At 49.2% G+C, this 12,344-nt stretch overlaps 1 protein-coding gene across 1 annotated transcript in view; it reads left to right on the plus strand.

The window, feature by feature from the left end:
• The first annotated feature begins 511 nt into the window (after positions 1–511).
• CXXC4 (CXXC finger protein 4) overlaps positions 512–12,344 on the plus strand; it is a 32,753-nt gene continuing 20,920 nt past the window's right edge. Inside the window, exons 1-3 of the mRNA XM_090036772.1 lie at positions 512–1,103; positions 1,252–1,327; positions 4,390–5,793. Of these exons, the coding sequence (XP_089892898.1) occupies positions 4,589–5,793 (1,205 nt within the window). The 5' untranslated portion in view covers positions 512–1,103; positions 1,252–1,327; positions 4,390–4,588. The remainder of the gene's footprint in view (positions 1,104–1,251; positions 1,328–4,389; positions 5,794–12,344) is intronic.

A 12,344-nucleotide genomic window follows, 5' to 3' on the forward strand; every position in this document is an offset into this window, starting at 1 on the left:
AGACCAACTTGAATAGTTCTTTGCAATAGTTCTTTGCAAGCTTTCCCATACAAATACCCTTGGTCAGGCTGAGGAAGCATCTGCAGTTGGTCTAATCTTTGATGAGAGCAACTAATAAACTAATAAGTCAGTGAAAGAGTGAGGCAAAACATGACCCCCCCCTCCCCCCAGGAGCACCCAGGGGAGGCTCAGGGGCGTTTGCACTGGCAGGGAGCTGAACTGGCTGAGCTGAGGGAGGTTTTCCTCCCCCACCTCCAGCTCTTTGAACTTCTGATTCAGGCTCTGCGCATTTGCAGGGCCACTGGGAAAAAAAAAAGAAAGAAAAAAAAGCCAGACTCCAGCGCAGCCACTTCTTGCCGCCTCTCAAGCTGCTGGAGAGAAGCCGCTCCTTCCCGGCGGCCGCCTGCAAATGGTGAAGCGGGGAGGTGAGGCGGGGCGCGCATGAAAAGCATCCTTGTAACGAGCGGGGACCTGCCCACTTCATTGCGCGCCTCGCCTCTGCCTGCCCCCCCGCACACGCCAGCCCCACGCGGGGGAGAGACGGAGCCTGGGAGCCCACGGGCAGTGCCTGCGTCTTGCGGAGGAGGCTCCCGGCCAGGCGGGGCGGGCAGGGCAGGGCAGGGCAGGGGAGGGAGGCGGCGGAGCGCCGCGCGGGCGGGGGGGGTTTGCGAAGAGGAGCAGTGGCCCGTGTGCGCCTCTTGTTCCCGGTGTAATTTGCAGCCAATCATCAGGAGGTGTCCGCATCCCCGCATCCTCCTCACCTCGGCGCCGAGCAGCCCTCCCCTCCCCCCGCACCGCGCGCACACACACACACACACACACACACACACACACACACATGCACACAAACAGAGACTCCCCGGCTCCCTCCCTCCCTCGCACACAGCGACTGGAGACGGACTGAGAGCAAGGCGCAGCGAGAGGAGCCCACCGAGCACACACCGCCGGGCGCTCGCACACACACGCACACGCACACGCACACACACTCACACTCACTCAGTGCCTGCTCTTTCCTCCCCCCCCACCTCCCCCTGCCTCCTCCTCCTTCTTCTCCCTCTCTCTCTCTCTTTCTCTGCAACAAGAAAAAAAAAAGCCACTTACAGGTATTTGTTTAGTGGATTGGCGTCTTTATTTATTTCCACCCCCCTCCTTTTCCACCCCCCTTCGCAGTTTGTTTACAAGTATCAAAGTTGTAATTGAGGAGCTGCCAAGACACATCTGGATATTTCTTCTTCTTCTTCTTTGTGTTAGGGAGGGATGTGCAACTAATTAAAGGCAGGCAGGCTGGGAGCGTCTGCAATTTCCAGCCCCCCAAATAAAGAGCCTGGTAAGTCATTGCTTGGTTCTTTTTCTCTCTCCGTCTTCATCGCCATCATCACCATCATCATCATTATTGTTATTATTATTATTTTTTCTTCTGGTTTTTTTTTCGCTTTTTTTTTTTTAATTATTTTTTTCCCTCTCATTTGTTCCTGGCCGCTGGGATCGTCCGAGCAGATTCATTGCAAGACTTAAGCAATAAAAGGCGCCGCTGGATTAATTTATTAATTAATCTGCGCCTGCCCCTCCTCCTGAATGTTAAATATGACCTTTGATCTCTATGTCTCTGGCAGACCAGACATGCAATATCGAGCATGTACAGTCACATTGGAGCCAAATCCTGAAGTCTGAGGTGTTTTTTTTTTCTTTCTTGGATTTGGTTGGGGGGGTGGCTGTTGTTGTTTTTCCCCCCTAATGTGGGATATAGTTAAGGCAAAAAAAAAAAATCAATAACTACGTCTTGGGTACCCTTTTCATGCTTCAGAGACGCATCGATTAAACAATAATGACCTGGTTGGTGGGCACCATTATTTTCTCGTTTCTGGTGGCAGTAAACCTTGGAAGGGGCTTGCGGGGGGGTGAAGAGGTAGGCGAGCAAAGAAGCTTTGGTGGAGAAAAGCCACTATAATCCGGTGAAAATAGGGCATAAAATGCATGTGCTGTTTCCTATTTTAAATAAAAGGCTTGTTGCCCCCCCAAACCCACCTTTTCCTTGCCAGATGCGTGCATTTCCTACACATGGTTGGCAAAACTAGTTTTATTGAGTAGTTGTTATTATGGGCAGGCGGTTACAGTTTCATTTATACAACCTGGAGGGTTTTCTGTTTTAGTTTGGGGTTTTTTGCTAGATGCAAATTTTTCGCGTCTCTCCACAAGACTGTGTTTAGCCTGGAGCTTTCCGGGGCACCCTTTGTGTTGCCATCAGACCCCTGAAGGGAGCAATAGTCTCAGGGTTGTTTTTTTCCCCTGATGTGAAAATCCAGAGGTGGTTCCCGTGAGATGAGGGTTTTTCTGTGATTGAAAGATGCACGCTGGTTCTTAATCTAGCCCAGGGTGAGGTTTCTTCCTAGATTTCCTCTCCCCTAATCTGGATTTGTTTACATAAACCCTGCTTTTTAGTGTGCAATGTCAGTGGCTAGGCAGTGAAGTTTTTGCACTTGGTAGGTCGGGCTATAAATGGTTCATTAATCTAATTATGTTCATAATGACTATAATTGATAACCATTTTCAGCTATCCATAGCTGAGTGTGAAACTAGACTCGGCCCCATTGAGTGTGCCCGAAGTAAACGTTTGTCATATACAGAAATGGAGAAATACGCTAGAAATACCTCAAATAACTGTTTTGGTAAAGAATCTGGAAGGATCTGGGAGATAAAGAGTTACTGTGGATATAATTGTTGGGTGTTGTTGGGTTTTTTTAAGTTATGTTTTATGTTGTGCTTTAAGTCCTGGAGGCTGCTATAATGTACCTTTCTCATGGATAAAAACTCAAATATTCTCCACCTGATAAGGATGGCCCAGGAGAAATAAAATGAACAGCAAAAGAACCCCTCCCCCTCATCCCAGCCTTAAACTTTTCTCAAATAAAATGAGAAACTAATCATCATCATCATCATAATCAACCCCTTAATCCCAGTGCTGGTTAGTTAGGCAGGTAATCATATACCTTGTGGAGTTGGGGTTTTTTTTTTAAATAGCCTAATGTATATTCCTGCAAGAGGTGCTGTTTTAAAATTTATTTTTAAACAGTCTTGTGCCCCCCCTCCCTTTGGCTTAGAGATGGAAAGCAGCCTCCAGAGGGATTGGGGCTTGTAGGGTCCTTAGTAGAGCTGCAGGCTCTTAAATCAAAAACTGTGAAATGCCCTGGCTTTAAATATTTTTTATCTTGTCCTTTTGTCCCCCTTGCATTTTTTTAACTATTATTATTTCTTGAGCCCAACAAGCACAAACGCCACTCCCCCCCCCCAAGGCCGGTACAATTGAGACCTGTCCTTCCTACATTGAATTAAGACCCTAACAGAGCCAGCTGTGCTGGGATTGAAACTAATGACCGTCAGACACAGAAGGACGCTGTGGCAGCTGGTAGTTTGTTTGTTTTTTCACCCCCCCCTTTCTCATTTTTTTCTGCCTCTTTAGTTCAGATTGTATGGGGGCAGGCTCCGAGCCTCTCCGTTTGCATTGTGTTTGCTACTCTAATGCATTGGAGACTTTTTTCGCAGGACTTCATTTGTTAATTTCCTGTTCATTTTCCCACCCCCTCTCCCTTCATCCCAGTGCTGCTTTCTGCTTTGCAATATTTGTACGCCCTGACAACACTTGTTCACATCTTTCATAAGGTTCCCATGCCCTCTGGTTAGAGCTGCCACAGCCCTTTCCCCCACCCCCGCCCCCAGCCGGCAGCATCTCGAGCGCGAGGCTTGGCCCCTTCCCTCCCCGGCTACTGCCGGCGATTAGCGCCTCTGCGGGGGGGCCGGGGCGAGCGGCGGCGCGATCGCGGGTTTAGTGGCTTGTTATGCAAACGAGCTGGCATGACTGCTCCGTGTGTGTGTGTGTGTGTGTACCTATGGGGGTGTCTGTGTAGCTGTCTCTCTGCGTCCGGGTGTCTATTGTGTGTCTCTCGCTCGGTGTGTAGCTCTGTCTGTTGTGCGTCTATCTGTGTGTGCTTGTGTCTGTATATCTGTATCTGCGTGTGTCTTCTGTGTATCTGTGCTTGTGAGCGTGTGTATCCGTGTGTCCCTGTGCATCAGTATCTCCCCTGCGTGTGTCTCTGTCTCCCTGTGTAGCTGTGTCTGTGTGCACTTGTGCCTCCCCGCGTGTATCTGTCTGTGTATCTGTATATCCGTGTGTGTCTCCCTGTGTGCGTGTGGGTATCCGTACTGTATCTGTGTGTCTCCCTGTGTGTGTCTTCCCGTGTGTCTCCCTGCGTGTATCTGTGCATCCCTGTGCCTCCCCGTGTGCGTGCCCGTGTGTCTGCGTGCCTGCCCGGGTCTCCCAGCGTGTCCCCGTGCGTGTGTGTGCCTCGTGCCCTCACCCCGGGCTGCAGCTGCAAACGCCTCTCTCTCTTGCAGCTGCCGCCGGCCGCCCGCGCCTGAGGAGGAGGATGCAGCAGCGGCGGCTGCCCGGCCCTTCCCCGGCTGCACACACGTCGTCCCCCACGGAGGATTAACCCCCCTCCCCTCCCCTCCCCTCCCTCCCCCTCCCCCAACCACCCCCCTCGCCCTGCCCTGCCCTGCCCCTTCCCCCCTCCTCCTCGCCGCCCGGGGCACCATGAACACCAACGTGTGCGTGGAGAGCGGGCCGAGCCCGGAGGCGCCGGGGCTGCCCAAGGAGAGCCACCTGCCCGACGGCGCGCTGGGCGGCCTGGTGGATTACAACTCGGAGATGGAGCGCTACCGCTCCTTCGCCACCTCCTTCTACAAGAGCGGCGGCGGCGCCTTCCCGCAGGCGGCCAAGATCGCCCGCATCACCACGCCCATCTTCCCCAGCGCCGCCGCCGCCCGCATCGGCATGTCCCCCTGGAACTGCGACTCGGCCACGGCCGCCGCCGCCACCGCCATGCTGTGGGGCAGCAGCTGCAGCAGCGGCGGCGGCGGCGGCAGCAACGCGGGAGGCGCCGCCCGCAAAGCCTCGTCGTCCTCGGGCTCCCCGCCGTCCGGCGCGGCGGCGGCGGCGGCGGCGGCGCTGCAGGCGGGCCGGGGCATGGCCCCGCGCGGGGAGGCGCCGCGCCTGGGCAAGCCGAGCTGCAGCGAGCAGGAGCAGGCGCCCGGCGCGCTGCAGATGGCCAACAACAACTTCCTGTCCCCGCTGGCCCCCGAGCACTGCCGGCCGCTGGCCGGGGACTGCATGAACAAGCTCAAGTGCGGCGCGGCCGAGGCGGACATCATGAACCTGCCCGAGCGCGTGGGCACCTTCTCGGCCATCCCGGCCCTCGGGGGCTTGTCACTACCTCCCGGGGTCATCGTCATGACGGCCCTGCACTCCCCCGCCGCCGCCTCCGCCGCCGTCACAGACAGCGCCTTCCAGATCGCCAACCTGGCGGACTGCCCGCAGAGCCACGCCGCCGCCGCCGCCGCCTCCTCCGCCTCCTCCGCCGCCTCCTCGCTGGGCGGCGGCGGCGCGGCGGGGGGCGGCGGCGCGGGGGGCGGCGGCGGCGGGGCGGGCAACCCGGCCAAGAAGAAGAGGAAAAGGTGCGGGGTGTGCGTGCCCTGCAAGAGGCTCATCAACTGCGGCGTGTGCAGCAGTTGCAGGAACCGCAAAACGGGACACCAGATCTGCAAGTTTAGGAAATGCGAGGAGCTCAAGAAAAAACCGGGCACTTCGCTAGAGGTCAGAGGAGATGATTTCTTTTTCCCCACCAGCAGCAGCAGCAGCAGCAGCCTCCCCCCGTCGGGCCTCAACCCCCTGCCCCCGCCCCTGCAGTGCTTCTTGTCCAGCTTCAAGATGCATCACCCCTTCTCCGAAGCCTCCTTCAGGTTGTGAGGGGGCGGGGCGGGGGGCACAAGTGGCGCTCTGGCTTCTCTCTCCCTCCCTCCCCCCCTGCCCCGCCCGCCCGCCCGCCCTGGGCTGGGCCCCAGGAGAAGCAAAGCCACAAAAAAACACAACAAACAAGCAAACAAACAAAAGCTGGTAGGGAAGAAAGTTTCACCTAGTAGCTAAGGTGCCGTGCACCCATCGGCCCAGGGCAGGGCGGTTCTTTCAGGACGAGCTGGGCCCAGCCCATCTTACACACTGCTTTGAACAAAGTCTGCCAGTCTGTCTGTTCTGTGAAGGAGCTCTGTTTGGTGCCCTGTAAAAATAATACACACACACAGAGTTTTCCGTACACTGATGGAGACACACACACACACAACAGTTTTCCTTCCGCTGACACACTTTTCCCTATGTTGATGGACACACGCATGCATACTAAGTTTTCCTTACATTGATGGAGACACACACACAGACACACAAAAGTTTTCCTTCCATTGACACAATTTTCCTTATATTAATGAACACAGAAAATAGTTTTCTTTACATTAACACACTGTTTTCCTTACACTGATGGAGACATGCATACACACAAAGTTTTCCTTACGTGGTTGGAGACACACACATACACACAGTTTTCCTTACATTGACACAGTTCTCCTTACATTGATGCGCACGTACACACACACACACACACACACAAAAGTGTTTCCCTTACATTGATGGAGAGTGAACCCTTTCAAAAACCTGGAAGCAAATGAGGTGTTTATATTTTTCTAACCTACCTGTATTATAAGACAAACCTTTGCTGGCTTGACCCACTGTTTTCTGTGAGGCGGATGGATGCCTTTCTTTGCTTAGTTTTTTCCCTTTCTTTCTTTTTCTTTTAGTGATGGCAGGGGAGAGCAGGAAAAGCCTCTAATAGCTAAACACCTGTCTTTCAACAGTCAGCAGTTCAGAGCACAGGAAAAGCCAATTCATTTTCAAGTTGACCAATAGCATTTTGATTCAAGGAAGAGAATTTGGTCCCAGGGTTCAAATAGTTTGGTGAAATATGCCAAAGTAATTTTTGTTTTCTTTTTGGGCAGTACAGTCCACAAAGTAACCCTTTCTGGTGCATAAAACACGCTGACAAAATAAGCCCCTGGTACGCCTGAAATTATTTCTGACTGAACTGTATATACGTTTATTTTTACAACCGTGTCCTCAGAACTGACAATGTATTGAGTATCGCAGAGCTGTAAAGACAGGTTTTCAAGACTGCTAGACGTACACAAGACAGATATGATGTTGTGGAAATTTCAGTTCATGTATTGAGTACAACAGACAATGAAAAAAAGAAAAATACAAGCATATAAGCAAAATGGCTATTGGGTGATATTTTTAGACAAAGAAAAACAAGCAAGAGGAAAGACTAGTAATCATATTTAATCCCTTGTCATTATTAAAATTATAGTGTTGCTGGTTAGATGCACATATCAGATGTGTCTGAAGGTGTCAGGGGGATGATGGATTTAGCACAGAGGAGAACTGTGTATACTGGGTGACATTCAGATTTGCAGTCACAGAAATTTAGCAACATTGTTTAAAAGATGAGAGTTGCGAACCCTGTGTCGCGGTGTGTTTGTGTGTCAGTGTGTGTCTGTGCAGCAGTTCGTTTTTTAAATCATTGCTTGCAGGAGTCCTCTCCCAAGAAATGATGGAGAACAATATTCAAGAAAAAAACAAAACAAAAACAAAACAATATCCCCCCCCTTCAGTTTATTCAGTACCTGAATACTACCCTTTAACTGAAGGAAATTTGGGGGTGTTTTTTACATCAATCTTTGGCTAACACTATTTATTGTTTTGCAGTCAGCCTCACTGAAATATTCTGTTAATTCTCCCTTGCAAGAGTGAACTGTTTTTGTTAAAAGTTTGATGACTGGCCCATATTTATTGCATTTTCATTAGCTGCTTTTTGTGACTATATGGTAACCCAGTATTACACAAATGCAACAACCTCCATGGATTTTTCAGGTGCTAGAAATCAGCAGTTAACTTTTGGTTTTACCTAGCCTTTCTGGTCAGCAATATAGTCCTCAGTCCTTTCTCCAGAAGATTTTGAAAGAGTGTATATTATAACCCACTCTGTAAATAAACAGTTAATGCTGATTTTTCACACTGAACTACAGTTTCAAAAGAGGATATAACTTTTTTTTGGTGGCACTAAGTTCAATCTCATAGAACTTTGCAATCCCCTTGAGGTGCAAACTTCTTTCCCATTAGACATGCAAACTAGGATGCCATTGTGATTTAGCTTTTATGGTAAATGATAGACATGGATAGATTATCAGTTTGTTCAGAATGTGAGATATCTCTGGAAAAGCCTAATTTATATATTATCAGATCTTTGTCTAAATTTGGGTGCATCTCTAAGCACATTTCATGAACTTCCTCACTCCTGAGAGAGGTGTTCTATAGCCTTAAAAATTGTTCAGGCATGTTATGAGAATGCTGCCCGTTAAAATTGTTTAACCACTGTGACTAGTAAAAACCATGGTTTTATTAGCCACTTGTGTACTCTCATAACCACCTGCTTTCACTTCTTTTCTCCATTCTCTTTCTCGCATTCACTCTCATTGATACACATGCACACACACGCACACACACACACCTCTATTACTCTGTCATCACTGGAAGGAAGCATATTTCTCTCTCCAGCTGTACAGATATCAGCAGACATTCCCTCCTCTGCGAGTCATATCCAGTCACAAAGTATGTCACAGCATGTGGCTCATATTTATACAGACATTTTATTTGTCAGTAGGAAAAGAAAAGTTCCCAAATTGGATAACTTTCTATTTTGGTCATTTTTCTTATTTCTTCTTTTTTCTTTTTTTTTTTAATTAAATAATAAAGAATGACAGCATGACTGCCTAAAGCACATGTGCAGCAACACTGTTCTGGTTGTAAGGCAACCAGCTGGAAGCTTGTCAGAGAGTGACAGGGCCTACATGACTGAACTGAAGCAGCAGCAGTGGTTGCAGGTGGGTGAGAATAGTCTCCCTGCTGAACTGGCTTCTCAAGCTAGTTTGTCTTATGGGCTTTGTAAATCAGCAAATCTTGGGTGATACGTTATGGTCAAGATAGGCATCTTGCTGAGAAGTTACAGTAACTCCAGGGCCTGAGTTCTATATACATTCATACATACATTATATATATATGAAATTGTGGTTGATAGTTCAGTAGCACAAATAGAGTTGGCCACAGTGTGGAAATGATTAAAGATGCAAGTGAAACTAGCTTAAAAAGAAATATCCACTGAAATCATTTCTCTTCTTTTCCCTTGAATCGATTCTTGTCCTGGTGCGATGAAGGCATATGATATAACTCTCAAGGTTAGTACACTGAGTTTAAGACAGATTTGCATTAATGCTTTTAGATTTCTGACCCCTGCATTTTTAATTAAAGATTCCATGCTAGCATTTTTGTTTAAACTGCTTTTATTTTTCCTTGTTTTTCCTTTGTTAGACTCACCTAAAAACTTTTCAAGTGCTCTAGTATTTTTCATGGAATTTTATTATTGCCAGGTGATTTTATGTACAGGAGTAATAACTATATAAAGAACAGATAGACATTGTGTTGCACTCTGCATACTTGTGTATGTATAGATTGCATTCATGTACATTTACAGTTAGCTCAAAGAGGTATAATCATTATTTATTCAGAAAAATTACTTGTTTTCTTCCTGTTAATGTACAGGTATATAGCTTCTCCTTTATGTTAGGAAGATTAAAGGCAGGTCTTACTTTGCCTCCTGTCTTTGAACACTGTAGGCTGGATTCAGATTTTCATAGTTTCATAGTAGGGTTGAAAGGGACCTGAGCAGACCATCTAGTCTGACCCCCTGCCATGGCAGGAAAGAGTAGACCCCAGCAAGATGATTGTCAAGCCTTGTCTTAAAGACCGCAGGGTAGGAGCCAGCACCACTTTGCTTGGAAGTTGGTTTCAGATCCTAGCCGCCTTGACAGTGAAGTAGCACCTCCTGATATCTAATCTGAATTTACCCTCTGCCAGCTTGTGACCATTATTCCTGGTCACTCCTGGTAGTGCTTGGGGAAACAGGGACTCCCCCAGTGCCTGCTGGTCCCCTCTGACTAGTTGGTAAATGGCCACTGGATCCCTCCTCAGCCTTCTCTTGTGCAGACTGAGTAGGTTCAGGTCCTGTAGCCTCTCCTTGTAGGGCCTGCCCTGCTGCCCCCTGATCATGCGAGTGGCCCTCCTCTGGACCCTCTCCATGTTGTCCACATCCCTCTTGAAGTGCAGCGCCCAGAACTGGACGCAGTACTCCAGCTGCGGCCTGACCAGTGCTGCATAGAGGGGGAGGGTCACCTCCCTGGACCTGCCTGAGATGCATCTGTGGATGCATGACAAGGTGCGGCTGGCCTTCCTGACTGCACCCCCACACTGTCAGCCCATGTTTATCTTGGCATCAATGATGACTCCAAGATCCTTTTCTGCCTCTGTACTGACAAGAAGGGAGTTCCCCAGCCTGTAGGTATGCTGCTGGTTCTTCCTCCTCAGGTGCATCACCTTGCACTTGTCAGTGTTGAATCCCATCCTATTCTCCTCCGCCCACCCGTGTAACCTGTCTAGGTCCGATTGCAGCCTATACCTCCCTTCTAGCATGCCCACATCCCCCTACATCTTAGTGTCATAGCAAATTTGAACAGGGTGCTTTTTACCCCCTCGTTCAAGTCACTGATGAAGATGTTGAACAGTGTGGGCCCGAGGACTGAGCCCTGCAGAACCCCACTGCCCACATCCCTCCAGGTCGAAAATGACCCATCCACCACCACTCTCTGGGTGTGGCCCTCCAGCCAGTTGGCGACCCAATTGACTGTGTAGGTGTTGACATCACAGTCCCCCAGTTTCTTAATGAAAACGGGGTGAGAGACAGTGTCAAAGGCCTTCCAAACGTCCAGAAAGATTGTCTACTGCTACCCCTGCATCTAAGGATTTGGTGACCTGGTCATAGAAGGCCACCAGGTTGGTCTGACAGGACGTGCCGCTAATGAACCTGTGTTCATTGCCCCTAAGCATAATCTCCCCTGCTGGCCGCTCGTAGACATGCGCCAGAATAATTCTCTCAAAAAGCTTACCCAGGATCGAGGTAAGACTAACTGGTCTATAGTTCCCCAGGTAACCACACTGGCCCTCTTCCAGTCCTCTGGCACCACACCAGAGCTCGTAAAGTGTGCCAGGGGTCCCGCAATGACCTCAGCTAATTCCCTCAGCACTCTAGGGTGGAGATTGTCCAGACCAGCTGATTTGAATACATGCAGTCCCTCCAGAAGTTTCCTGACTAGATCCTGACCCTTGGCCTAGGTGCACCTCCCGTGGGGCCTGAGAAGGGCCCAGCGTGGGGGCTGATCTTGTCCCTGCTCTGGAAAATGGAGGCAAAGAAGTCGTTAAGTAGGTTAGCTTTGTCGTCTGGTGTGAGGACCAAATTTCCTAGCGTGTCTTGCAGGGGCCCCACGTTACCCAGTATCTTCTTTTTGCCCCCTATGTATTTAAAAAAGGACTTCTTGTTGTTCTTGATCCAAGAAGCTAGTCCCAGTTCCATCTCTGCCTTGGCCTTCCTGACCTACCCCCTGCATCCCCAAGCAACTGCAGTATAGTCCTCCCTGGTGATGGCCCCTCCCTTCCATTAGGTGTACGCCTCCCTTTTAGCTAGAAGACATTCCCAGATGGTTTTGGTGAGCCATGGGGGCTTTTGTGCCCTCCTGCCCCTTTTGATCCGTGTTGGGATTACCTCCCTTTGGGCTTGGAGGATCGTCTTCTTAAGGAGCAACCACTCTTCTTGGACACCTGGCTCCCCTCCCCTATTAATAGACCAGGGTTCTGTTATGCTGGGTTCTGTACAAACAGAGCATGAATATGGTACCTGTCTCAAAGTAATTGCACCAGTTTCTTCTGGGGAGATTCAAGATAATGATTATCAACCAAAAGCGCTGTCTTGCCCTGGACATTATTCTTCTGATCTCTTCCTTGTTTGTGGCAGTTGCACTTTTACAGAAACCTTGTTTTCCTGTCTCCAAGACTGAACTCCTAGGGGAAGTGTTTCATTCTTAGCAGAAGATCCTTAGCTCTGGAATTCACTTTTGTTTGCAGTGTATTTGACTGAGGGTCTGGTGATTTGATCGTACTGCTTTTTGGCTCTTCAGGAAGAGAACATAGAGCTTGCGTTGATTCTGTATTGTTTTCCTTCTTAAATTAGGCAATTATTTTGCAAATGAGTGGAGGATACAGAGCCTGGAATAGGTTTGATTTTTGTCAAATGTTTGCAATAGTTGCTAGAATTGATTTTTTGTAGGATTTACCCAGATAGTCGAATGATGGGTGGGATGTACATAAATTAAATAATTAGCTCCTTTTGGTCATCTGAGATTCCATAAAAATATGCATCACAAGGACTCCTGCTGCTGCCTTAAGGCACAGACTGGAATAGCTGCAGGCATTCTCATTCACTCTGGGTGTCACATGGCCTGATCCTGCAGTCACTCAGAGATAT

Source organism: Crocodylus siamensis, chromosome 2 (genome assembly GCF_052110815.1).
Source record: "Crocodylus siamensis isolate JL-2025a chromosome 2, ASM5211081v1, whole genome shotgun sequence".
NCBI lineage: Eukaryota > Metazoa > Chordata > Crocodylia > Crocodylidae > Crocodylus > Crocodylus siamensis.